General features: G+C 45.8%; 1 protein-coding gene across 4 annotated transcripts in view; it reads right to left on the bottom strand.

Moving 5' to 3' along the window:
* Positions 1 to 26,934, bottom strand: part of LARGE1 (LARGE xylosyl- and glucuronyltransferase 1) — a 542,381-nt gene that overhangs the window by 49,972 nt on the left and 465,475 nt on the right. For 3 of the 4 annotated variants that reach the window (XM_043562453.1, XM_043562452.1, XM_043562456.1), the window contains one exon: positions 6,339 to 6,494. The exons of the other annotated variant lie outside the window; for it this stretch is intronic. In XM_043562453.1, the coding sequence (XP_043418388.1) occupies positions 6,339 to 6,494 (156 nt within the window). The remainder of the gene's footprint in view (positions 1 to 6,338; positions 6,495 to 26,934) is intronic. 4 annotated transcript variants of the gene reach the window in all.

Raw genomic sequence — 26,934 nt, forward strand, 5'->3', positions numbered from 1 at the left:
CTTTTACTAGGGTCTTTTTGACTTACATATAATTGTTTTTACTTTTTTTCCTTCAGCTGCCAGGGGAAGGATGAACGGGGAGGTGAGCCCAGAAAAGGTTGTTCTGAAGCTGATGAACTCAAAGTGACAGCTGTCAGAAAAGAATTTGCAGAATAAGCAGGAGAGTCTGAGGCCATTTCCTGCCAGGATAAACAGCATCCTCCTTCCTCTGGCCAATTCCTGCCTCCTCAGTCTAGTCAGTGCCGCCTTAGTCACTGAAAATTGTAAACTGAGGTTAGTATACTTTAGTTATTAAAGGAAGCACATGTACTTTACGAAGATTCCCATCCAAACTGATGAACACACCTGTATTCTAATGGTTCTGCATTTGAAAAGGTGAGCTTCCTTTATCTGGAAAATTCCCTTAGGTAGAACAAGGCACTCTTGATGATAAAACACCACTTTACAAATGCAATGCTTAGGGAGAGTTGCCGGTTTCTGAATCACCAATGTATGGAAACACGCCACCCTATCTGGTAGGCTGTCAGGGACAACAGGGCTGTATCCTTATTTTCATTGCTCTAGAGGACAGGACTCAGAAGGGAAGGCTACACTCAACATAAGGAAGAACAGGTTAGCATCTGGAGCTTTCCAACAGTGGAGTAAGCTGTTGTAGGTGATGAGCTCCCTGTCTTTGGGAGGATTCCAACAGAGGCCAGATGCAAGCCTGTTAGAGTTGCTGTAGAAGGATTTTTGCATGGATTAGGGGTGGGGAGTATCTGTGATCATCCAACTGTGTTCTGAGGAGCCCCAGGGTTTCCTGGATACACTCGAGGGACGGGGTTGCTGAGGAAAAGGGACGGAAATGCTAAGGTAAAGAATTCTGGACTCCACTGGAACTTCAGATAACAACCAATGCCCACTGAATGCTTACTGCATTACATAAATTATTGGTTCCAGGGAGAGATGTTATGGGACAGGAGAGACCGTGTGTCCCATTGGCTGTTCATCTAAACCACAGATGGAACCTACTCTTCAAACCAAACCATCTTGTCCTCAAGCAAGAACCTCAAACACAGACTAAAATGGGGGTCTGTTCCTTCCATCACATTGGGTTCTGAATGTATTTACTCTTTGGCAGCAAAGTCAGCCAAATGGGCTCTCCTTCTCACCCAGAATCTCCTACCTGGTGGGAAATCCATTTGGGATTGTTTGGCCCACAGCAAAGGTGATAGTCCCCTGCTATGTTTTACAGCAAGGGCTCTAAGCAACGCTGTGTTCCTCTCTCTGCCAGGCCTGCCCGGGAAAAATGTTCATAAAATCTGAAAACCATTTGTGGAACAACAGATTTGGACTCAGTATCAGAGAGATTTGGAATCGCAATTGGTGAAAAAATGCACCTCAGTGAATGCTGTGTTCCTGGTGCTGAGTCCCGTTTTTGGTGATTTAACATAAATTATGCATAAAACACTGTGACAAAGGCATCACTGTCCCCACTTGTCTGATGGTGAACTGAGGTTCGGAGGCCTCGCATGAATTCTCTGAGTCATATGTCCACTGAATGAGTGATCTGTGATGAGGGAGCCCACTGTCTTCTCATCACCGCCCCGGTGAAGAAATAATAGTGAATTCGTGTGGCTTTTTATGTTCTCACATTGCCTTCCTTTGCATGTGCCCTGTTGTGTTCACCTCTGGTCTCCACTGCCTGTGCTGTTCCCTCCTTCCCACCAGGTCTACTCTCTGTACCCCCTCGTTCCTCCTTTTTTGGCCTTCAACTCTTACCTCCTCCAGGAAGGTTTCCCTGATGCACCTGCTCTCCTGTAGTGTATGGAATGGCCTTCTCATGTACTATCGAAGCACAACCTTGCTCTGTCACTTCTCGCACTGAAGAACGACCCCTGCGTGTCTGCATCCCTCACTAGAACAGGCTGCGATTTGCAACACTCCCCCTGGATCACTAGTCCTGTGGCCGGTGACTGTTTGAACAACTATCTGCCCAGCAGATACTCCCTTTGGAGCCCTCTCCCCTCTGGGACCTGCAGTCCCATGAAGAGGTTCCCGACTTCATTTCTTCAAGACTGCACTTGTCAAAGCTCTACTAATGACCTCTTCCCACAGAGCTGGGAGTATCTGGCTTCGGCCCACGTCCAAGATCTTACCCTTTCCTTCTGGCTGTGTTTGCCGGTGACACTTGACATGCTAGAGGGCCAGGGCTGGAACTCCCTACAGGGACGCCTTTCCAGGGACACAATGTTACAGCCTCTCTCCTTGCCCCCGCCCCTGCCACTGGGGGCGGGCTCAGCCAGAGGAACCTGGCAGCTGCAGGGCACAGGAACCTGTCCTCTTGACTTAGAGTGTTGGTTTTACTGCTCCCCTGTTCTGAGCTATTCCCTCTGTCCCTGCTGCTGCTGCCCTAGGTCAGAGCCCCACTTCCACTTTTGCCTGGGATGTGGCAATGGTCTAACTGGCCTCCCAGCCTCCAACCTGTCCCTCTTATTGTATTTTCTATATGGAGCGATTTCTCTCAAATATAAATGTGACCTTGATTAAAGCCCTTTAGTGGGTCTTCACTACTGACAGGTCAGTCAAAACTCCTAAGCGCAGCCAAGGTCCCTCTAATCAGTTTCATTCTTCATCACTGTCAACACGTCTGTGCTCCAGGATACCAGCTGCCAACACGTTCTCTGTGAATGCCCTGCTTTTTTATCCGCTCTGTCCTTTACCTGGGACTTCCTTCATCTCTCTTATTTGTTCAAGTATTCCATAAATATTTGTTAAGTGCTTATGAGGTCCTTGCTTCTCTGCTAGAGGAAGGAGTCCCAAGAGAGGAACAAGACAAAGTCTCTAAAGGTCTTATATTCTGGTCTTCTATTAGGGAAAAAAAGAAGAAGAAAAAAGAAACAACTGTATGAACCAACTAATTGTGGACAGTAGCATGTGCTCGGATGAAAGGAAAATGGAGCACATCACAGACAGTGACTTGAAGCATTACTTGAGGTTAGGGGCAGGTCAAGGGGAGTTTCTAAGGACGCCACATCTGAGACACTTGGGCACCTGGGGGCAGGGTGTTCCAGGCAGAAGGAAGCAAGCACAAAGGCCCTGCCATGGGAAGGAGATTGGAGCAGAAGGAGCAGAAGGAGATGGGTGTGGCTAGTGCACAGTCAAGGGCAGAGTGTTTGGGACAACGGCTGCAGTGAGCAATCGAGAGGGTTGTTCTCTCCTTTGTGGCCCTCCCTCTACTCGGAGAGACCACCCCCTTGGCAGCGCTAACCCTTGTTGCACAGCAAGTGACTTAACGTACAGGGACTGGGCCAGCCTCTGAGTTCAACCCCGGTGTCCTGCATGGTCTGGCAGATGGCTGGCATTCACACCTGCTTGTCGAGCAAATAAATGCGGCTACAGATTCTGAGAAGGACCACTGACGACTTCCCCACCCTGATGACCCTCCGGGGGAAGCTGGTGGTAGGAGAACCAGGTGGGTCATTTATAAAGGGAGTCTCACCTCCTAAAACACAGAAGAGCGCATCTGGGGAACTCACTGATAGGGACAGCTAACCGATGGCTTCATCCTGCAAGGCTTTTTATTTGAGCCTCTTCTATGCAGGAAGAAACAAAGGCAAGAGAACAGTTTCCATTTAGTATTTGGGGACAAAAGTGCCGAACGGGCACTTAGATATTGACAATGATGGCAAATACTGATTAGAGAGTGGAAGGAAAAACCAGAACACGGTGTCTGTCGAAACCTCTAAGTGCTTCCCAGAATTCAAGCCAGAGTTCAAGTGCTTAATGGTCTTCTTTCCTCTACTGCCAGTGGTAGGGAAGGGCAGACACTGACAAAGGCATGGGGTGATGCAGAGGAGGGCCAGAGCTTGAGGGGAGTCCACTGTGACTCAGGGGTCAAATACTAGAGGGCAGGGGGGCCTTGGGACCAGTTGTCCTGATAAAGGTCCAGCCGAGTGCATCCTCCAGACCTTCCACACACACCCTCCCCTGCCACTGGGAGCCTAAAAGAATTCTCATGATATCCAAGATAAGAATATAAACGATAACAATAATAGTAACAAAATAAAATCCTGACTCTTTAGCCTGCCTACAACATCCTTCCAATCTGCCTCCTGCCTTCTTGCTGCTCAGCTTCTCATGTTCTCCTCCTCCCCTCCAGCCCCTGGCCACCCCGGCCATCCTTCAGGTCCTCGTGTGGGCCTGGCCCTACCCCAGGGCCTTTGCACTGGCTATTTCCCCCCCCGGAATGTACTTCCTTTGCCCTTCCACCCCTGCCCCCCCCCCAGCTTTACTGAAGTATAATTGACAGAAAATTACACATAATGATAACAATTTGGTGACTTTGGACATACGCTACATTCGTTCATGTATTTTCACTACAATCAAGGTAATAAACAAATCTATCACCCCCAAAGCCTTCTTAGATTTTGAGTGTGTGTGTATGTGTATGTGTGTGTTAAGAACACTTAACATGAGGTCTACCTCTTAAAACGTTTGAGTGCCCAATACTCTGTTAACTGTAAGCACTAAATTGTACAGCAAGTCTCTGGGACTCATTCATGCCGTGCAACTAACTTTACACCCACTGAACAATGGCTCCCCACGGCCCCTCCCCCTGCCCCCTGGTAACCACCATTCTGTGGTCTACATCTCCAGCTTTTACTATTTTAGATGCATCTACATACATGAGGCATCATGCAGTATTTATCCTTCTGGGACTGACTTCCTTCACCTGGCATCATATCTGCCTGGTTCACCTACGTTGTCATGAATGCTAACATTTCCTCTTATTTTTGAAGGCTGGATGATACTCTATCGTATATATACACTACATTCTATCCACTCGTCTGTCGACGGGCAGGTAGGTCATTTCCACCTCTGGCCGTGAAGAGTAATACCACAGCGACCATGGCAATGCAGACGCTGCCTGGAGATCCTGATCCTGATTTCAATTCTTTTGGACACATCCCAGAGTGGGATTACTGGGTCATGGGACAGTTCTATTTGTAATTTCTTGAGGAACTGCCATACTGATTCCCCCAGCAGCCACAGCATTGTACGTTCAACCAACCGTCCTGGTTCCTCCTCATCCCCAACAATTCTTGTTACCTTTTGCTCTTTGGGAATAGACATTCTAACAGGTGTGAGGAGGGGTCTCATTGTGGCTTTGATCCCTTGCTCTTCCATGACTGGCTCTTTCTTGTCACTCAGGTCTCAGATGGACCATCACCTCCTCAAAGAAGCCCTCCAGACCCTGCAAACCAGCGGAGTAGCCAGCTCATCATCAATATGCTCAGTACTATGTAGTATTTCCCATGGCTGATCATTTTTCCTGAAAGTTCTTGTAGTTATCAACTATGTTTCCCCCATGAGAATATTAGCACAGTGAGAGCAAGGACCATCGTCCTTTTTTTACCTATGAATACCCAGTGCTCAGCATAAGAAGGCCCTCAGTAAATGTTTGTCGACTGACTACATGAACAAGTTACTTCTGCGTCTAATACTAAGGGCCAAGGCAAGGGAGGAAATATTTATTGAGCGTCTAACACAGCAGACGCTGAACCAGGTGCTTCAAATGCAATTTCGTGCTTAGTCTCAAACACGCCTCTAAGGTTTTTGTCCCCATTTGGCGGTTGAGGAAACGGAAGCACAGAGAGGTCGAATAACTTGCCAGAGGTCACATACTTGGTAACTGGAAGGGGTTAAAGCCAAACCCAGGTCGGCCTGACCCTACATGCCCTGCTTTTTCCATGACAGCTTGCTGCTTCCCCCCCTTCCTGCTCTCCAGAACTTCAAGTCACTGTCAACTTCGCCCCTTGCTTGCTGTGCGCAACCTGCTTAACCTCTCTGTGCCTCAACTTCTCAACTCTGATGGGGGGCGGGGAGAGGGTTTCTACAAACATCAAAGGAGACAGAACATATAAAAGATTATACACAGTGAAGAGACAGGAGAGTAGAGGTGTTAGCCATGCCACGTACCTAACACTCTCTTCACCTCTGCTAACCCTAAAGGAGCCAGCTACTTGTGCAAATCTTTGATGCCCCCCGGGCACTGACCACGGAAGCCAGGGTCTCCCCTGTGGCTGCCAGGTCCACAAGGATGTCAGAGTTTCCTGGCTACGGAGAGACACGGCATCTGTTGTTTCACTGGCGCTCGGCTCGTCCTGATTCCTCTGCTTGGACACTCACTTCCGACCTCACCCCGTCTGGGCCGGCACAGCCCTTCTATACCCGCAGCGGGGAGCACGGCAGGGATGTGCTGACTCACCTGCCTCCCCCACCGCCTGGGGCAAGGGTGGTGGCTTGTGTATCTCGGGGGTCCTGCCCCGCACCCCCAGGCCCCACGAGCCACTTACGTTTTCGCTGTTGACATCAGCTTCACTGGGGCAGCCGAACAGCTCTCGTCTCAGGAGGTTCCCGTCGTACTCCAGGAAGGTCAGGTAGAGGTTGCGGAAAAACTCCACGTGCTTGTTCTTCACCCGCAGCTTCTTGGGGGAGTTCCAGTGAATGACCTGCCCGGGCGACGAAGGGCCGTCAGGCCGGGAGAACTGTGCAAAGACTCGGCTGGGCGCCGGCTAAGCAGTGTTGGTGGCTTGTGCACTCACTCACTCACTCACTCACCATCTATGGTACAGTGCTGAAGAGGAAGGGCACGAAGGCTAGACTTCCTGGGTTCAAATCCTGGCTCTGGTCTAGGTAGCTCCTTCATCTTGGACAAGTGACTTACTCTCTCTGTGCCTCAATTTCCATATCTGTGAAATGGGGAGAGCAACAGCTGCCGCCCGTGCCAGCATTTTAGCTTCTGTCTCTCAGCTCCAAGCTTGCTTTGTGATGCTGAGGCAGGGACTTTGCAAACCCTATTTCTGCCTTGCCAGCCACCTCCCATTAGATGCTGCCAGCAGGGGCCGTGACAGGGAGACTGACTGACAATCTGGGAGAAGGAAAAAGGAATGTGGCCCTCCTGTTGCTTCCTGTTTCTGCAAGCATCACCCTACCTCCTTTATTTTTATTTTTATTTTGTCTTCAATGTTTATTTTTGAGAGGGAGACAAAGCATGAGCCGGGGAGTAGCAGAGAGAGGGGGACACAGGATCTGAAGCAGGCTCCAGGCTTGGAGCTGTCAGCACAGAGCCTGACGCGGGACTCAAACCCACAAACCGTGAGATCATGACCTGAGCTGAACTCCAATGCTCAACCGACCGAACCACCAGGGCGCCCCAACCCCCTCCTTTCTTCAAGGTGGCAGTGGCACGTCCTCCCTTTAGCAGCAGCTAGAATCATTCTGCAGTTTTCCCAACACTGAGAACAAGTTTCCTCGTCTGCCCTGCAGCTGCCTGCTTTCCCCAGCCCAGGTCTGGGTTCCAGCCCTAAGCTGTAAGAATCCCCCCACCTCTCCCTCTGTTCCTTCAGCCCCGGAGGGTGGTAATGGTTTCCTGCGAGTTTCTATTTTTACTTAGTTTACCAAATCAACGCTTTATGTGTAGTTGCCATTTTTTAAAAATTAAATTCTCTGTTTAAATATTTGGTACGATTCCTGCCTCCAGCCGGACTGAGGGATGCTCCGTCTCAGAGCTGCCTTCAACTCGTTAATACATGTAAAGCATGTAAGGAGTGTCTGGCCAAGTGTGAGCGCTCAATAAAGGCTGTACCAGGTTGGGAGAGGGGCAGCGCCCCCTGCTGACAGTGCTCGCCCTTGGTTGGCTGGCGGTGGGCCGGAGAGGCATCCACAAACAGGACTCAGAATGTGACCATGGAGGGAGGGGCATGGAGAACGGAAGCTCTAGAAGAGGAGCTCCAGAGGTGCACCTGCTGGGGCCTGAAAGATGAAGCAGAGTTTCCTGGGAGGCAGGGGCGGGCACGGAGGGGATGGTGGTGGCACAGTCCAGCCAGAGGGAAGACCGGTGGGAAATGAGAAGTCACGTGCTGTGGCCGGAGCCCAGGTGCTGGGTGGGGTGGGTGGGAGATGAGGCTGCAGAGGTGAGCAGGGTGCAGGGAGAGCCTGGCTCCACGGAGGCCATGCTCGGGGCGCAGGGAGAGCCCAGCTCCATGGAGGCTCAGAACTCAGCTGTGGCACTGGAGATTTTACAGAGGAGGAAATTACTAACTCCATGTTTGAGTAGGATCCTCTGACTATACTGGACAAGACATGAGTGGCAGCGTGGACGGGCAGCAAGTGATGCCAGTTAGGACAATTTCCCAGCAGGCACAGCTCATGCTCTTGGCAGGGGGGACCCCTCACCATCAGCTTTGTATTTGTTGTCTTTTAATCCTTATGGTGACCTGAACAAGGAATTCAATTTTAAATGTTTTTTTTAAATCTATCTGAGAGAGAGAGAGAGAGAGAGAGAGAGAGAGAGAGAGAGAATCCCAACCAGGTCCCAGGCTGTCAGTGCAGAGCCCGATGCAGGGCTGGGACCCACAAACCTCAAGATCATAACCTGAGCAGAAACCAAGAGTCCTAGATGCTTAACTGACTGAGCCACCCAGGCATCCCAGGAATGCAATTGTAAAGAAGAAACTGGAGAAGTGACTTGCCCAAGGCCACAGAGTTGGTAAACATGGGAGCCGGGATTCAAATCTAAGTCTGAATAAACCTGATTCCAAAGCCCACGTTCTTCTGTCCACAGGGCAGAGAACAGGAGAAGCCAGGTTGTAAAAACTTCCCTGTTGATGCCTTGTCACATCACAGAAGAAATAAACTAGCTCTCACCTTTCTCCAACTCGCCTCACATGGTGGGGGGACCAGCAGAGCTGACACTGAGACAGAGGAAGGGAATGGGGTGTCAGAGCTCAGTCTTTTCCTGGCTCCCTCCTTTAACCACATTCTTTCTGCAGGAGCCTCAACAGGCTGCCATTTAGAGAGGCCATTTAGAGAGGAAGGCCTACTTCCCCCTGCCCGCTCTCTCAGGGTCCTCTGGAGGTATGGCAGCCACAGCCCTTGAGGCTGGCTGGGCAAATACTCTGCAAGACCAAGTCCCTCTCTCAAGGCAAAGGGAACAACAGGAGACCTGACTGGTGCAAACCACATCCCCTGCCCTCCCATGACCAGAATGGGGTGATGGCAGAGCAAGAACCCGGGATGTCAGGCCAGCCTGGGTTTGAATCTCAGCCAAGCTCATTAGCTATGTGTGTCCCAGGGCGGCTCATTTTGTTTCTTGGGGCCTCAGTTTCCTCGTGTGCAAGGTGGGAATCAGTAACCCTGACTCCACAGAGTAGCTAAGAGGTTTAAACAGATGCCTACCCGGCCCAGTGCCTGTAGGCCGGGGTGGGCCCACCTTATACGGGTTCTCTTCTCTCCTCAAAGACGGTGGCAGCAGCCTGCCTACTGGCATCCTGCCCTCCCTTCTCCTCCTGCCAGCCTGAAGTCCACTGGAGCAGTAAGTCAGGAAGAGAGTATTTAGCATTCAGGACAGTGCAGAACGGCCAGCAGACCCTTCCTGGAATGAGGCCACTTGGTGGCACTTGCATTTCAGGGAAGCAGGAGTGTGCACAATGCGTTCTCTTCCTGTGCCTTCTGAAGGATGCAAGAGGGAAGGAGAGGGAAGGCTCTCCCCTGAGAACACACAACCCGGGCAGGAGAAGGTCCTGGGCCATGCATTAAAATAATTGCATACGAGCTGGTGTCACTCACACCCTGTGGGGATCATGTCTTTGCTGCAAGACATTTTGGTGTGTGCCAAGTGCTGAGGCAGCAGGAAGGCTGATGGATATGCATCTGACTCAGGAAACCTGAACTTCCTCAACAGGGAGAAACTTACACTAAGTAAAAATCAGGGCTAGCCTCTGTGTCCCCAGACAAACAAATCTTCACTCTCGGTGCACAAATCTGCCAGGCACTTTGGAGACACTGTGTCATCACATCCCCCAAATAAGCCCATTTGGGTCCTAGTGTCCATTTTACAGAGATGGTACTTGACTTGCCCATGTCTCACAGCGGGTAAGTGGCAGAGCTGAGACACGAAGCCAGCTCTAAACCCGAACCCCAGCTTCCTAGCTGCTATCACACACGGCGCTGTGGGCTGAGAGCTTTGCAGACAAGGACAGTGAGGCTTATGGAGGAGGTGGCTTGCCCAAGATCACGTGGTGAGTATGGACTCAGTCAAGGCTACAATGAGGACCCAGGCCTCCAGATGCCCCCGACCCACTCCAGGCCACCTCTTAACCCATCATGCCTCACTCTGTTCTGTGTCTGCAGAGTGAGTTAGGTCTGCCTATTGCATCCAGGTAAATACTGGTGACTGGTGTTCTATAAAAATTAGCCAAAGTTAGAGGGAGAAGACGGTGATGACACTGGCAGGCCAATGGGATTCTGGGAAACCCTTTGCCACCTGGGTGGCCTGTGACAGGGAAGCTCACCCAAAGATCCTGGTGCTTGCCAAGTGCTAAGCCAGCAGGAAGGCTGAGGGATGTGCATCTGACTCAAAAAACTTGAGCCTCTTCAACAGGGAGAAACAATGTATATTCGGATTTACCTTTTCCTCCTTAGTTTTTAATCAGCTAGACACAGCATACTCCCTTCCCCTGTGCTAGGCTCCAGAGAAGTAAATGATAGCTATGTTTACCTAATACCCATCATACCCTAGACATTAGGCCACAGTTGGCGTGTGTGTGCATGTGTGACGTTTTCACATCCAACCCTCAAAACAACTTGGTAAAGTTATTTCTATTATCCCCATCTTTGCAGATGATAATTCTGAGGCTGAGCCTAACACAGAGTCACTCAGTAAGTAACCAATCCTAATGCAAAATCAGGTCTGTCGTGCTCCCAAATCTTTGTCTTTCTATCACATCAGTCATTTATTCAATATATATTAAAAATGAGCACTGACTGTGTGCCAGGCACTGAGAGGGGCCGTGAATGCAGAGATGAACACAAGAGATCATGACTCTCTTTCTGGAACTTACAACTGAGAGAGAGAGAGGCAGATATTACATAGCTGTCCATTTTAAATTACAGGTATGATGTGTACTCTTAAAGAGATGTTAAAGACAGGCGGTTATTGATGGTTCCTGAGCTATAATAAAGAAACCAAGGCCCAGAGGGAGAAAGTGACTTGTCCAGAGCCACACAGCAGAGGGAGAATTTGTGCCCAGGATCTGTCTCCTGGGGCACTGTTCCTTCCACTAAACCATATGCCTGCCTCTGAAAATCTGACTCAGGATTAGTACTGCTGATAATTTTGATCAGCACTTGTCTGACGACTGAGAAATGTCATTTCCTGGTCCCTTGAGGGACAGAATCACCCATCATTGCTGGCTTGGGGGCAGCAAGCTGGCGGTATAGATGACATTTGGTGACAAGTTTTCACACATGAGATGGAGTGACACTGGAGAATGTGTCCCAAAAATAGATTTTTGCAAGGAGCTGGTAAGTGCGTGTGAGTCTCCCAAGACTTGTGGTAAAAACCCATCATAACTTACTGCACTTACTGAGGCACATTGGCGTGGCAAGAATACTCAGTATCAGCAGCTAACATATACGGGAGGCTTGCGAATGTGCCATGGCACTGCTCTGAATACTTTGCTGTCATAGCTCACTTAACACGTGCATTCAACACTACAAGTGATCGTCTCCTTATCCCATCTTACAGGTGAGGAAAATCCAGCGAATTGCCCTAAGTTACATGGCTAGTAAGCAGGAGAGTCAGGATTTGAACCTGAGGGAGAGAGACATTAGGGATTCCTCTCTCATTTCTCTCATGTCTATAATCATCAAATAACTCCATTCATAGCAATGAATGTGAGTTTTACTGAAAAATTATAGGATCATAAAAGAAGCCTACTTTCCCCTTCCAAACACAGGGACCTCACCCATCCCTGGGATACTGAGGCCGAAGGATGGTTTAGGGCTTCTCAGATACAGGGGCTGAACCTCCAGCTTGGAAGGAAGCAGAGAAGGAGGTATCCAGGTTGCAGGCCAGGTGGGCTGCAGAAGCTGCCAGGCACCGAGGGGCCCCGTGGGCGTGATCTGCTTGGGTCTGAAATGTCTGTAAAGGCTGAGTGTATGTGCAGACCTGGAGTCAGCCTGGAGTGAGCCAGAGAAATTGACAGAAATTGATTACTGTCCGGGAAACTTAAACATCATCTGGGAAGACAGCAGAAGTCAACTTGTTTAAAGGAGAAACAGGAGACTCTATCGCCCATCAAGGAAAAGGCATTTTAAAGGTAGAAACGAGACCTCAAAACAAGGACAAGGCTATGGAAAGAGCTCAAAAACTCAGCTTCTGAAGCACTCAGAACCCAGAGGGTTCATAAAAATAACGCATGGTACCAAAATGCAAAGACATCAGAGCCTGCATGCAAGTGCCAGGTGAGCAAGACCATGGGCCTTATGTCTTCCAAGTTTACGGGGATAAGGGGTATCTGGCAAGTGGGTATGTGTCTCAAGACCTCCCCTGATTTTCTATGACTCACAGAATAACCCCTACCCTCCTTGGCCTCGTAGTTAAGCCTATTGCAAAATGGTTCCCACTTACAATTCCTGCTCTTATCTCCAGGCTAAAAGAATTTCCTGGTATTTCTTGAGCCTGTCTTTCATGACTTGGTGCCTTTGCATATGCTCTAGCCTCTCCCCAGAAGTCCTTACTTCTTCTCTTTCACGTGAAGACCTGCTCGTCCTGAAGGGCTGAGTTCAAATGCATGTCTCTTCTGTAAATCTCTGCCTGACCGCTTGTGGCAGAAGGTTCTCTCCCAGTAGGTCTGTCTCTCCAACCCATTCTTCATTCCTGACAGAACACTGACTCTGTAGTTGCAACTGCCAGCTCCTGTGAATGGATCATGATCCATTTAAGATCTAAGCTAAACATGATGATCCTGTTCTCTGATTTCCCAGACCCCCTTGCAGCCAAGGTGGGCCGTATGATTCAGGATTGCCCAAAAAGATACATGGGGAAGCATATATTTCATTTCCTAATAATAAGGTTTAGTTAAAGTGCCATTCTTCTCCCACCCCAGTCACCTTTCTGCAGTAAACAGAGATGTGATGACTGGAACCATGACAGCCATCCTGTGACTATGAGAAAGAGCTCAACGCACTGCTATCCACAAACCAATGTCTGTATCTACTGCAGTATTCTTAGCTAAGAAATTAAACTCCCCCAATATAGGGGGTTTAGTTTAAGCCTCCTGCATACTGGGTTTTCTGATTCTCACTGTAAGCATTCTTTTTTTTTTTTTTATTAAATTTTTTTTTTATGTTTATTTTTGAGACAGAGAGAGACAGAGCATGAACGGGGGAGGGGCAGACAGAGAGGGAGACAGAACGGGAAGCAGGCTCCAGACTCTGAGCCATCAGCCCAGAACCCGATGCGGGGCTCAGACTCACGGTCTGTGAGATCATGACCTGAGCCGAAGTCGGACCTTAACCGACCGAGCCACCCAGGCGCCCCTGTAAGCATTCTTAATGTAACACCTAGGGCTGTTGCTGGGCCCTTCTTCAATGCTCCATAGAATTCTTGCACTTAACTCTATGGAGGACTCATTGCATACTCTTGTAGTTATTTATTTGCATGCCTGCACCTGGCAGCAATGGAATGTGAATTTCTGGGCTGGCAGGGAGCATGACTTATTATTCTTCCTGAGTGCCACAGTGCCTGGCAGGTACTTAGTATTCAATCGCTGCCCTTTGCTTCAAGAATGGAAATCATGATGATGACATTCTCAATAATCTTCACATTCTGTCTACAGCAAATCATTTATAAAAGCCCTATTAATGTGGACTTTAGGATGGAGAAATATATTCCCCTCTTCTTTGTCTAAGGGCCAAACAGCTTGTCATGTTCTCTTGAAGGAGTTGAAGCTCCCTCTGTGCTCCCCCCTTGTTTGGTATTTCCAGGAGGGGATGATAGTCTCACAAGTCCTTTTCCCTGTCATCCTCAGGATTACGCTGCATGGGAGAGAGGGGAGACGCAGACCCACCCACACACCGGCTGCCATCAGCGGCTGGCCTGTGCTAAGTTGCCTAATACCATGGAGACAGCCCCTCATCTACAAAAGGGCTGTCACAGAAACCACCCTGTAGTTCATGGTCAAGCCCAGAACCGATGGATCGATGCACATGAAGGTACGTCGCATGTGTACCTCAAGTCACAAAAGAAATCTGGGTTTGGATTTCACAAAATGGCCACCTTACGAACTCGGAAGGCTGGATGAAAATGGAGTCTCTGTGTGGGAAGGGGGAATGAGAAACAAGAATGGAAGCTGGGGACTACAGGTGGTCGCAGGCTGAGGCAGAAGGGTAGGACGGGTCGGACGACACAGCCCAGAGAAGAAGCTGCGGTCCTGGCTGGACCACACGGAGAGGCTTGAAGAGGGACTACTCAGTAAGGCAAATAGGTTTAACATACTGAGCAGACACTGAGCAGTGCTGATGGGCAGAGGAACAAAGCAAATTTCACCTCTGCTTCCTCTCGACTCTGTCCCCTAAACAACTTGATGTGCATGAACCTCGATTTTCCAATCCGATACAAGGAAATAAGAATGCCTGCTTCAGAGGATCCACGAGACAAGAAGTGTCAAGGCGCCCACTGCAGAGTCTGGAGCAGACTGGCGCTCAGTTCGCGTGGAACACACACACTCTGTTCCCACGGGATGTCCTTTAAAGTGACACTATCCCTCAGTCTCTAACCGCCTGACTGCCGGCTCCCTGAATGCGAGGCCTGTGTTTGTCCACCTCTGCATGTGCAGTGACAGGCTTGGCCAATGTTTGTCGACTGACAATGGAATCCACCTCACTTCTTTTATTGCCCCCACCAACTGTCGAAGATTCTTTTCCAGCTCTCGTCCTTCTCTGTTCCCATTCCTGACAATTACCGGGAGTAGCTATTAAACAAAAACAGTGTGTCTGAAACTCAGATTTCAAGCCGCAAAGGCTCTGTTGACTCTTTGTCCCCTTTTTACACAGGTCCTTTGTTGCTTCTTGGTTCTTACAAATCCCAGAAAGAAAAAAAAATTCTTCCCAGACAAAAGTGCATCATTCCCCATGAAAGGAGCAGAGTACAGACCAAATTCAGTGATTATTTAGTCTCCTCATCTGGAAAAGGTAGACACGTAGGCTCCTGCATGAATCCGAGGCCCTGTCCTACATCCTTCCATCTCTTGTTCTGTCTCTGTAACATTATTTCTCCCTGTCTGAGGAGGGAGAGGATAGGGAGGGGGAAAATAACAATAGGAAAATGGATACCCTTGCTAATGCTCAGGGACGACAGGGTCAGGAATCCATGAGAAGGTCTAGCCATCTTCTCTCATGTTCATCATGTTCAATGTTTTCAGTTCTTTTTTGCTATAAAATGGGGTTAATAATCAGTTTGAACTGGGTTTTGGTATGTGTGGGGAATTCCTGATGGACCACTGACGGCAGGAAATGGCAAAGCCGTCCAAACTGAAGAGTCCCTCAGTGAGTGTTGTCTTAATGTGGCTTCTCTGCAGACATCTGACTTAAGACTTGTGGATGATAACTGGCCCCATATTCTTCCTCTCTATGAAATTAACTAATTACTAGGACTTGACTCACATTTCACAGACTTCTCACAGTGTCCTCCTGGGGAGTGTGTCTATTGATGTGGGGACAGGGAGGATAGAGGGAAGCAGATCCCACCTGTAGGGACAGCATGGATCTTTAGCGGAGGGATTCTCCCAAGGTTGGTTGAGGAGCAGCTGGGTTTGTAGTCCAGTGGGATTTTGCCCGTAGGGGGTAATTAATGTCCTTAGGGGCGGGTACCACATGGATCTCTGCTCCAGGAAAGGCAGCTGGCTTCCTGGTTCCCAGCAGACACCTTCCGTGATGGCTATTGCTTTTCTCTGTGCCCTACATCATTCCATCACAGAACCAGACCTGGTCCTCTTCGGAGGATTCTCATGGGACTATCAGTCATGCCCGATATGCCAGAAGCATGGGCATGTGACTCACACTGACTAATGACCCATTCCTGACCATCCCTAAGAACAAACAGTTGGGTTCAGGCGTGGGCATGTGTCCTAAGAAGCATCAACAGAGTCATTCAGCTGAGGCACTGAGAGAAAGAGGGTCTCTCTCTCCACACTGGGATTATGAGTGCCAGTCATGGTTACATCACTTGCTTTGATTTCTTCACAGCCAGTTCGATTGCCTGGAATGCCCCATTTGACCGTCTGTTTTCTTGTTTGGTATCTATATTCTGTGCTGGCACATAAGCTCATGGAGAGCAGGGCCTATGCAGTCTCACTCACGACCATATAACCAGTGCTCAGGGCAGTGCTTGGTCTACCGCACACATGTAGCACGTATTTGTTGAAGAACTGAGTTCTGCGTACTTACTGGTGGCGGGACTGCTAAAAGTTACCCTGCGGAAACACAGGCAGCCCGAGAGAGACAGAGGAAGGGAGAGAATGAGTTCCTATGTCATTTGAGTGCCCATATTTCGCGGTGTCAGTGCAGGGGGCAGAATGTGGAGCTGTCACATTTTGAGACGTATTGGAGTTTAAATGTGTGCGCGTAAGCGTTCCACCAACCATTAATATCTGTTGCTAGTACATTTAATAATATTTAATAATATCAATATTTAATTAAAATATCCCTCACAAAATGGAAAAAATGGCTTAAAAGGAGTCCTGCATGATAGCCCAAAGGATAAAATAAATATACATGCGTCTACATGGATATAAATAAATATAAATGGAGGAGAGAAGCAGATCTCCTTACAGAACAGCCCTAATATATAGATTTGAATCCCTTATTGGGAAGTAGAACTTAATCTCCCCATTTCCAGTGTGGGGTGGGTGTAGGGACTCACTTCCGAAAAATGACGCATGAAAGGGGAAAATAATCACCGTGTGGTACAGAAACCTGGAAACGCTCTCCTAACCAAGTACAGAGAGAGAGCCCTTAGTGAAGTCGTGTGTGAAACTCAGGTCCTCCCTGAAATGATGTGATGCCCTTGTGGGGGTGGGCACCCTTAGCCTGTACGATACTCTCTCCAAACACTCACAATCTCAGTCTCATCATGAGAAAAAATACATTGGACAAACCAAGTTTGAGGGATATTTTATAAAATACCTGACCAGTCCAGCTCAAAACTATCAAGGTCGGTCACGAAAAACATGGGAAAACTAAGATGGTGTCAGAGGCTAGAGGAGACTAAGGAAACAGAACACTAATGGAAACACTGGCAAAATGTACTGAAAGCCTGCAGTTCAGTGAGGAGCAATCTACCAACGTGGGTTTGTCAGTTTTGACAGTTCACCATTATCCTGTAAGATGTTAACATTAGGGGAAACTGACACTAGATGGCCGGGGATACAGGACTCTCAGCACAGCTTTTACAACCTTTTCTTTCAAAAATCCTTCCAAACAAAAGTGTGTATTAAAAACAAAAGGGAGGGTGTCTGGGTAGCTCAGCTGATTAAGTGTCCGACTTCAGCTCAGGTCACAATCTCACGGTTCGCGGGATGGAGCCCCACATCGGGCTCTGCGCAAACAGTGAGGAACCTGCTTGAGATTTTCTCTCTCCCTCTCTTTCTGCCCTTCCCTCACACACACACACACTCTCTCTCTCTCTCTCAAATATATAAAAAAAAAAATATTTAAAACAAAACACAGTCCTACAAAGCATTGACTGATCGAGAACACCAGTGAGACAAGTTCAGATGACCAGCAAGAAAACAGCCAAGCTGATGCTTCCAAAATGAGCACCTCCTTAGCTACATTCCCAAGTACAGAAATGTCTGTCTCATTAGATCTGACAAGAAGCTACAAAAAAAAAAAAAAAAAAAAAAAATTAATTCAAATATGGATTTACAACCACTATCATTAAGGAAGAGCTTCACCCCAAGTGTGTATAATGCCTCGAGATACCATTTGATGTTAGTACAAAGAGGCATGATTAGCAAGACATTTAAAAACAAATTATCCAGAATATGAAGACAAGCCTCCATAATTTTTTGATGATGTTTAAAGTCTTGTGAAAGTCAGTCTAGAACTTTATAACATTCCACTAACCCCCATGAAAAGTAAGTTTAGCAGTCCCTTTGGGGATTTATACGTAACAATGAAAGATAATAAAATCCAATAAGGGAAACACTTGTTTTTCCTGCCTAGGCAAAAATGGCTGAAAAAATACACAAGATAATACAGTAACAAATGAAGTAAATTCCTTTGTCAGCAAATGCTGTGAGAAGAGTCACGAAAACAGATGCTGAAGGCCTGAAGATACACGTAGGAGAACAAATTACATGGGAGATTTGCTACCGAGTTAAATCAAAGCATAGAGGATCCCGGTGTGTGTCAGCTTAGGCTATTTGCAAGATTCTGTTTCAATAACGAAATACCCAAAGACCAACCTTCCAGTGAGCACTAAAAGAAAGACGAGTTATAATCTGAACAGCAACTTCCTGCTTTCATGATGACAGTGCTTTTATGGAAAGTGCATGTATGAAAGGTACAGTTGCTTTAATTGGAATAACCAGATTCCAAGTAAGGTTACAAAGTGATACTGAATTCTTTCACTGCATTAGTGAAGTAAAGTTTGCAACAAAGCCCTTGAAGCCAGCTGCACACTGAATGTCACTGATTTGGTTACTTTTATAAAGGCAAGACTGAAAATATCATAGAATTTTTACAATACTTGGGAATGATACCAGGAATGACAATGGATATCTTTTGTAAAATACAGAGTTCATAGCAAAGCCCTTTAGAAGGCATACATAAAGGTGATTTATGCATGTTTTTATGAAAAAAAAAAACCTGGTTATCTTTTGTATGCTATCTCGTACTTTTGAAAAAAAAAATACACTTTTAATCTGACCCTTCAATGTCAAGGTAATGAATGGAGAAGTAACTACTTTTAGAAAGAACATGTGATATAGATAGGACTTTTAGAAAGTAAATGTTTGAAATTGTTGCCATTGTTATGGGGATTTTGAGGTAAAAAAAAAATGCTGTGCTACCTATCAAAACTCTCATTTCAACATACTTAGAAATTTCAGTGGTTTGATATCCACAACCACCCAATATTGCTTAATTGGTAATTCCCTCTCTCAAAATCTTTTTCATTCGAGAGCCCAGACTATTTAGGGAAGTGTTTTCTTACAGTGGGCTTTTAAGGAACCAGTCCCACAAGATATTCTATGATCAAAGGGATCTGTTCTGTGTGTTGACGCAGAAATGCTGAGGGTCCACCAATCCCATCAGGATTCCTTACTGCAGGACTTCATAATGTGCTATTTTGTATACACAGTATACAGAACTCCCCCTCTGCAGCCCTCGCCAGCTCCCCCCTGTTTAAAGCAATCCCATTAACAATTCTTAGACTTGTTTGGATACATACCCCAAACAGCACTACATAGGGCAGACCCTCCAGAGGCAACACCTTGCTCCTAGGAATGTTGTTGATGTTTCCAGGAATAATTGCATCTCAACTTCATCAGCTACGTATAACAAAAGCCAATGATGGATAACGTAAATCACTAACACCCAAAGGAGTTAAGTTCTGAAAATCACCTCATGAGCAAAGAATGGGTGAGTGTTGAAGGAAGACAAAAGACCAAAAACTTAAATTCTCCACAGTCTCCGACACTGAGTATGCCATTCTCCAGCACACTAGTAGGGCCCAAGACCAAGTGCCACAAACCAGGGCTTAATCTCGGGGGACAGCCCTTTCCCTCCTCAGGTCCCTATTTCTGGTCCGTGAAATGAGGGCATTGGGACAGACGAGGAAGAAGATCCCTTGTTTACATGCCCACTAGCTGACTGAAAACGACTCTAAGAGAGAGTGGGAACATTACTAATTATTAATTATTGGTAAGAAGGAAACGAGGCTTACTATGTGTCTCCCAGCTCGGTACCAACTGCTTTATACATAGCCCCTTGGACTAGAGTCATGCGATGAAACTGAACAGGCCCTGGCCTGGAGGAAAGAGAGGTCTGGCTGGGAGGTGGTAATTGTAGATTTCAGATCTTCTCCCCCACAGCGACTGTTTTTTCTTCCTGATCCATCCTAATCTTCCAAAATCAACCTTACCGTTCATCATTCTTATTACCCTCGCTCTGGCTTCCCCGGCCTCATTTTTCACTGTAGTCTGCTCAGCTACGGCACGCTCAGTATGCTAATGCACGGCGGCCCCTCATCTTCCTCAAAAGATGTGAAAACTGACACCTCTCTAAGTATTATAAAATGTTTTAAAACTTGAGTTATGTGCTACTCCTTTTATGCAAATGGTACAGATTGCCTCTAGGCACATGCATCGTTTCTCCATATGGATGGCACGTTTTCTCTTGGTTTTTCTCTTCTTTAGGATTTTTCTTTTAAGTGTACTCAGCTCCCAATGTATGAATGGATGGCAGTCAAAAATCCAGTCTCTGACTCTGTTGCTTAAAATCCAAATGTTCTTTCAAGGAGGCAATGTTATATTGAGAGTCTCTGTTCTGGGGTCAGCCCTCAAAAAGCCATTGAATGCAAAGAGGGCTCACATAGAATAATCCTACAGAAGCATTCTCTCACGTAAAATGCTTTCCTGGGAAACTATATGAAGGTGGGAACTCAGCCCTGTATCGGAGGAAAAGAACTCTAGAGTTAGGGTCAGGCCAACGTGAGTTCAAACCTCGGCTCTGTCATATTTTGCTGTGTGACTCTGGGCAAGCAACTAAGTGACTTCATTCATATGATCCCTAATTTTCCGATGTATAAAACAGACCAATATTCAGCCCGTGATGCTTCTGTAAAGATTGAGTGATCCCTGCCTGGCACACCACCCCCACCCCATCCACCTGAAAACTCCAGGTCATCCTTTGAGGTCCTGGCCACAGCCTGCTTCCTCTGAGAGGCATTTCCTGTCAATCCCAGAAAGGATCAGTGCATTCCGGGCAGATGTTTTTGGAGCACTGCTGTGGTCCCTGCTAGGCAAGTATCTACCAGCCCCCGGTTCACTATTCCTAACTTGCATGGGGGTTACTGCTCCTTCCCATTCTCCAGGGTCATATTCAGGGGAGGAAAAGTGGTTACACAGAAGGACTGGGGAGAGGAGTGGCAAGGGTGTTTGGGGGCTGAGGAATGACGTGAGGGCAGAAGACGAGGAAGGAAGAGACTTGGTATCACGACTGAGCTTGGACGTCCTATAGAATCCCTCAAGATACAGATTGCATCACATTTTCTCCCAAGAGGGGCCTCCTCCAGTTCTCCCAGGCCCCCTTTACTTCCTTCCACTGCAGCACTTAGCAGGCTGTACTTGGAATCTTCTGTTTGCTTAATGCTTGCTTCTCACTAGACTGTGACCCTCCTGAGAGCCAGGAGCTGTGGCTTACTCAGCCCTGGGGCTCCAGTAACTCTTATAGACGCAAGGACTGGACGCCCTGCTTGCTACCTCCTGACCATCACCCACTGTTTGTGGCCAGGACTTCCTTCTCTAAACGCCTACTGAAGACTCAAAGACTAGAACACGGTGTCATAGCTACCCTCCCAATCTACCTTCTCCCAGCCAATGCGCAGCCCTTTTGCTCATCTCCTAAGAGCTTGTGCTCTGGGTGAAAAGACAAAAAGATGCTCCGTTGGGTCCTTCTCTTTTTATTTAAGACTCAGCCAGGGAAGGTTGAGTCATTAAGCTTTAGGACTGAAAGATAAAAATGAAGGTCTTTGAAACACAAAGACTGAAGTAAAAAGTCAAGTGCATTTCTATGGAGTACTCAAGGGGCCTGGTTGATAACAGGGCCAAAAATCATGGCCTCTATTTTACAAGAACATAACTGACATGGGGAGAATGTACGTGGTTTATACAAGTCCTTCAGCTGGTAAGAGGTCGAACAGGCATTAGAGTGTAAGGGATTGCTTGGCTCCAAAAGCCCATATGCTTCTTCCCCTTTGTCAGTGAAACCACTTTTCCCTTAGTTGTGTCCTTAACCAATCTCTTCTTAGCATAAATTTCTCTACTGACACCCAGGGCAGGATAGATGCCCAAGGCTGGTAAGCTCCTGTCTGGTAGGAAGTGGGAGTACGTCTGCTCCTACAGAGTGAGCTTTATGCTTACCAACAGTGAGCTGTGTGTTGCCAAATGTGTTTTGATGCCACTTTTATTTATAATGTAAGTGGAAATGTATGTATTCAAATATTCTCTGAATTAGGAGAATGCAAAAAGAGTTGCTATTTCCATGAAAGGCAAGCCAAAGCTTTGGGACAACTTGATTAAAAAAAAAAAAGTCCCTTAAAAAATGGCTGTCAGATTAGTTGTGGGTGAGAGACCATACAAATCTAGGACTGTCCTTCACCTGCTTTGTAAGAGTCCTTAAGTTCTTGCTCGCCCTTCAAGGAAAGGAATCAGAGAACCACAGAAGATGGATAATGAGAGATGTCTACGCAGGATAATACAGCACAATCAGCAGACGAAAAAACCTGGCCTTGGTTGAAAAGACAAGCTAATCAAGGTTAACCTATTTTTAGGATTCTTGCCTGAACCGACATTTTCAATCAGCTGACCCAGCACAGGTGCCCTGGGTGACCCACAGGTGGGCTTCTCAGGTTGGCTACCCTTTGGAGTGTGAGCTGAGGGAGAACAGCATTCAGGGCACCTCTGTATACTCCCCGGGGGGGGAGGGGTGGGGGAACATGGTACCCAGCAAACAGGAGGTCCTTCATTCCTGTTGAACATGATGGATGCAAGAAAGGATGGGAGAAGAAGACAGAATGAGAAGAAGAAAGAAAATGACAAAGATGCACCTTTACCTGGAATCTGAGGCCCAGGTTGGCCTGGAGGGACCTATAGACAAACTGTGTCATTAAACCAGGCCCTCGGGCTCCATGGCAATGTACAGGCCCCGATATCACCCAAAGGGTGAAACTTGGGCTGCCAGCCCTTCTCCTTCATCCCTTAACCCTCTCCCCACTTTTACGGATTGGCTGTATTTTAGGGTTCTGTGTAAGATTTTGGTGGAAAAGGTATTAGTGGGTAAAATGACTTTCAGATTTTTTTTTAGGGTTTATCTAAAAAGATAGAAATTAATCTGATTTGACTCTGTCTTCCTGATTTTGCTATTTGATACAAAGGCCTCTACTTGTACGTAGAATAGGCTACCAAAAAGAGTTGGTTCACAAATTATTTTGTTTGATAGTTTCAAAGTGACAATAATTAAGCAACCACTAAGCAATGTCAAAGTGGTGTCACCACCTGCTACATCAACATCTAATGTTAAATCATTCTGGTCTTTCCTGGAATAAAGCCAAGTTGGCTGTGATATATTATCTATCTGTCTGTCTGTCTGTCTGTCTGTCTCTATGTGACCAATGGCTTTGTCTGTTTTGTTTCCCATAGCATCACAGCGCCTGTGACAGTGTCTGGCATATAGTAACCACTCAGTAAATGCACAAATGCATTGGTATGACTGTGTGAGACAGATGTGACACACTTTCACTTGGACGCCTAGCTAGCTTTGTTGGCATTTATGAAATGTCTAAGTTGAAGGTTCACCGAGGGGATCTCCTCTATTTTATGGTGCCTTTCCTTGTCCCTTTTGTGGCTGCCAATTTAGAATCTCTGATAACCCGTCGAATATACTGGCTTATGAATACCTGTCCGGTTTTTTTTTTTTAAATGAAACTCATACTAATCCTGCTAAAAACAATCAATTAATTATACAAGACACCTGCCACAGTCCTCCCCACCCCTGAATTCTTTTAATTGTGATAAAATGTACATGATATTTACCAATTTAACCATTTTCAAGGGTATAGTTCAATGCCACGAAGTGTATTCACATTGCTATGCAACTCTCACCACCATCCATTTTGAGGATTCTTTCAATATCTCCTATGGAAATCTGTACTCATTAATTCCATGTTTTCCCTTCAGCCCAGCCCCTGGTAATCATTCTGTTCTGCTTCTGTTCTCTGTGAATTTGACTACTGCAAGTATCTCATATAAATGAGATCATCAATAGTTTTCCTTTTTTGTCTGGTTTATTTCACTTAGAATTTTTTCAAAGTTCATCCACATTATGGCACGTGTCTGAACTTCCTTTTTAAGGGCTGCCAAGGTTTTTAGTTGCACTGGTTTTTGTAGAATTTTTATGTTTTTATTCTTTTTGTGTGTTTTTATGTTTTTATTTTATTTATGTTTTTATTTTTATCCTATATGAAAATAGGACTTGACAGTTTAGAAGTCTCCTATCAAGGAGACTTGCCTGGTCAAGTGCCAAAGTGTTTTTCCAATTTTGTTGTATCCATTGACACTTCTGTCAACAGGATTGGACACTTCCTACAGATCAGCTGAGACTTGACAATACCACTCTTCTAATTTGGTGGGGTGAAATTATATGTGGTCTTAATTTTCACTTCCAGGATTTAATAAAGAAGCTGTACATCTTTTCAAGTGTTTATTGGCCATTTTCTTCACAACCAGTGAAATGACTGTTTATATCTTTTACATATTTTTCTTATTAATTAGTAAGAGTTATTTGTGTGTTTAGTTTACTAGTCCATTGTCAGTTGTGTTGAAATGTCTTTTTCTTTTCTCCTTTTGATGCTACCTTGATGGGAATTATTAATTTCAATGTGGTTGAATTCACGGATCTTTTCATTTGTGACATATGCTTTTGCTGTCCTGTTGAATACATTCTTCCCAACTCTGAGGTCATAGGCCAGTTACCTAAATTTTTTTTAAATTAAAGTTCAATTTGGTTTAGTTTTAAGTCTCTAATCCCTTAGAATTAATTTTGTGCATGGTGTGATACAGGGACCAATCTTCACTTTTCCACTTGGATAATCAAGGTGCCTCAACACCATTTGTGGATGATTACATGCTTTCTCCAATGGCCAGCAAGCCATCTCTTTATAGATCACATTCCCATTTGTGTGGGCTCTCTGTTCTTTTTTTTTTTTTTTATTAATTAGCACATCCCTAAGCAAATGCTCAGCAAAACTTTGCTGTAGGTTTTCAATGGATACTATTTATGAGAGTGTTTCTCATAAATGAATATTCAATCTTATCGAATAACTTTCTTGCATCAATTTACATGATTATGTGGTGTTTCTCCTTTAATCTATTAACATGCTGAATGATACTTGTGGATTTTTCAATGTTAAATCATTCTTGTCTTTCCTGGAATAAAGCCAAGTTGGCCATGATGTATTATCTATTTTCTACATGGCTGAATTCGATTTGCTAATATTTTGCTTAAGGTTTTTTCATCTCAATATTCATGAGTGCTACAGGCCTACAGTCTTCTTTTCTTGTGCTCTCCTCGTCTGATTTTGGTATCAAGGATACTGTGGTCTTTTAAATGGGTTAAAAGTGTTCCTTTTTTTCTATTCTCTGGAAATTTACTTAAAATGGGAATTTTTGATTACAAAAATTGGTATAACTTAATCTCTATTTACCATCTAGGGATGCTGTGTACTTTGTAAGAGGGTTTAATGGCTAGAAGGTAATCCAGAATTGATATTTTTTTCCTTAGGTCAGTTTTGGTAAATTATACACATGTAGGATTTTGTTCATTTCATGTATATATATGCCACTGTATGAAATGTATACAAGTCTGGAGTTCCTGTATCTTCTTGGTGAACTTTAATTTTTAAGTTGTGATCATCTCTACACCTACCGATGCTCTGTCTGACACCAACACAGTTATCTTGGCATTCTTTCTCCATCGTCAACTGTTCAAGTTGTTATACGTTAGGTGTGTCTTTTATAAACAGCATATGTTGCACACTATTTCCTGTTCAGTCTGACAATTGGTCTTTTCATTCTCAAACTTAGGTTGCAATTATTTGCTTACTGATATATTTGCACCTCTTTCTATTATCTGATTTCTTGCTCTCTATTTCCCCCCACTTTTTCTATGCTGTCACTTTTTTTTTTAACGATGGAGATATTTTGGTTGGTTTTGTTTTTTCCAGTTCCATTTCCATCCTACCCATCACAGGCTTGTAAGTTATGCACTTTTCTTCCCCATTCTTTTCAGGGCTTCAGCTTGAATGGTTAACACGTACAGCTACTTAGCGGCTAAAATTACTATCTCATTCCCTTTCTCAACAAAACTCTGATTCCAGAATACCTGAATTCTCATCGCTTCCCTCCTGACTTATGTGATGTCATTGTCTGATATTTTAGGTATAACCTTTTTAAGACCACAGTTACATGGTATTATTATTACTACTTCTACAACTACTATTTAGAAATTATTGAATGAAATCCCTACATGTTTCTTTTTTTTTTTTTTTAATTTTTTTTTTCAACGCTTATTTATTTTTTGGGACAGAGAGAGACAGAGCATGAACGGGCGAGGGGCAGAGAGAGAGGGAGACACAGAAACGGAAACAGGCTCCAGGCTCCGAGCCATCAGCCCAGAGCCCGACACGGGGCTTGAACTCACGGGCCGCGAGATCGTGACCTGGCTGAAGTCGGACGCTTAACCGACTACGCCACCCAGGCGCCCCTCCCTACATGTTTCTAATTTGTTCAGCATTCCTTCTTGGATCTGGAATCACACGCCTTATTCCCAAAGTAAATCCTTTAGAAGTTTCTTCACAGAGGTATGTTTGTGGAAAATTCTCTTTGCTTTCGCTCATCTGAATACTCTTTTCTCATGCCTGAAGGACTGTTTTGCTAAGTATACATATTGTTATTGTCACCCCGCACCCTGAAGGTATTACTTCCACTCTTTTGGCTTGCACTGCTGCTGATAAAAACTCTCATTCCCACCCATGAAATGTCTTCGTAGAGAATCTGTTTTTTTCTCTCTTGGTTATTCTAAAAAAGTCACAGTAGGGTGCTGCAGTTTTACTACTGTAGGTCTAAGTATAGCTTTCTCTTAATTTAAACTGCTTGCATCTGTGGCTACTTTTAACAGTTCTGGAAAATTCCCATTCACTATAAAGATGCCTCACTTCCAATTTTCTCTATTATCTCCTTCTAACATTCTAATTAGACATATCCGGATATCTTAATTTCTCTCTCAGTTTTTCTTTTTCCCTGTGTGCTCAGTTTTGGATGATTT

Source organism: Prionailurus bengalensis, chromosome B4 (genome assembly GCF_016509475.1).
Source record: "Prionailurus bengalensis isolate Pbe53 chromosome B4, Fcat_Pben_1.1_paternal_pri, whole genome shotgun sequence".
In the NCBI taxonomy this organism is placed as follows: Eukaryota; Metazoa; Chordata; class Mammalia; order Carnivora; family Felidae; genus Prionailurus; species Prionailurus bengalensis.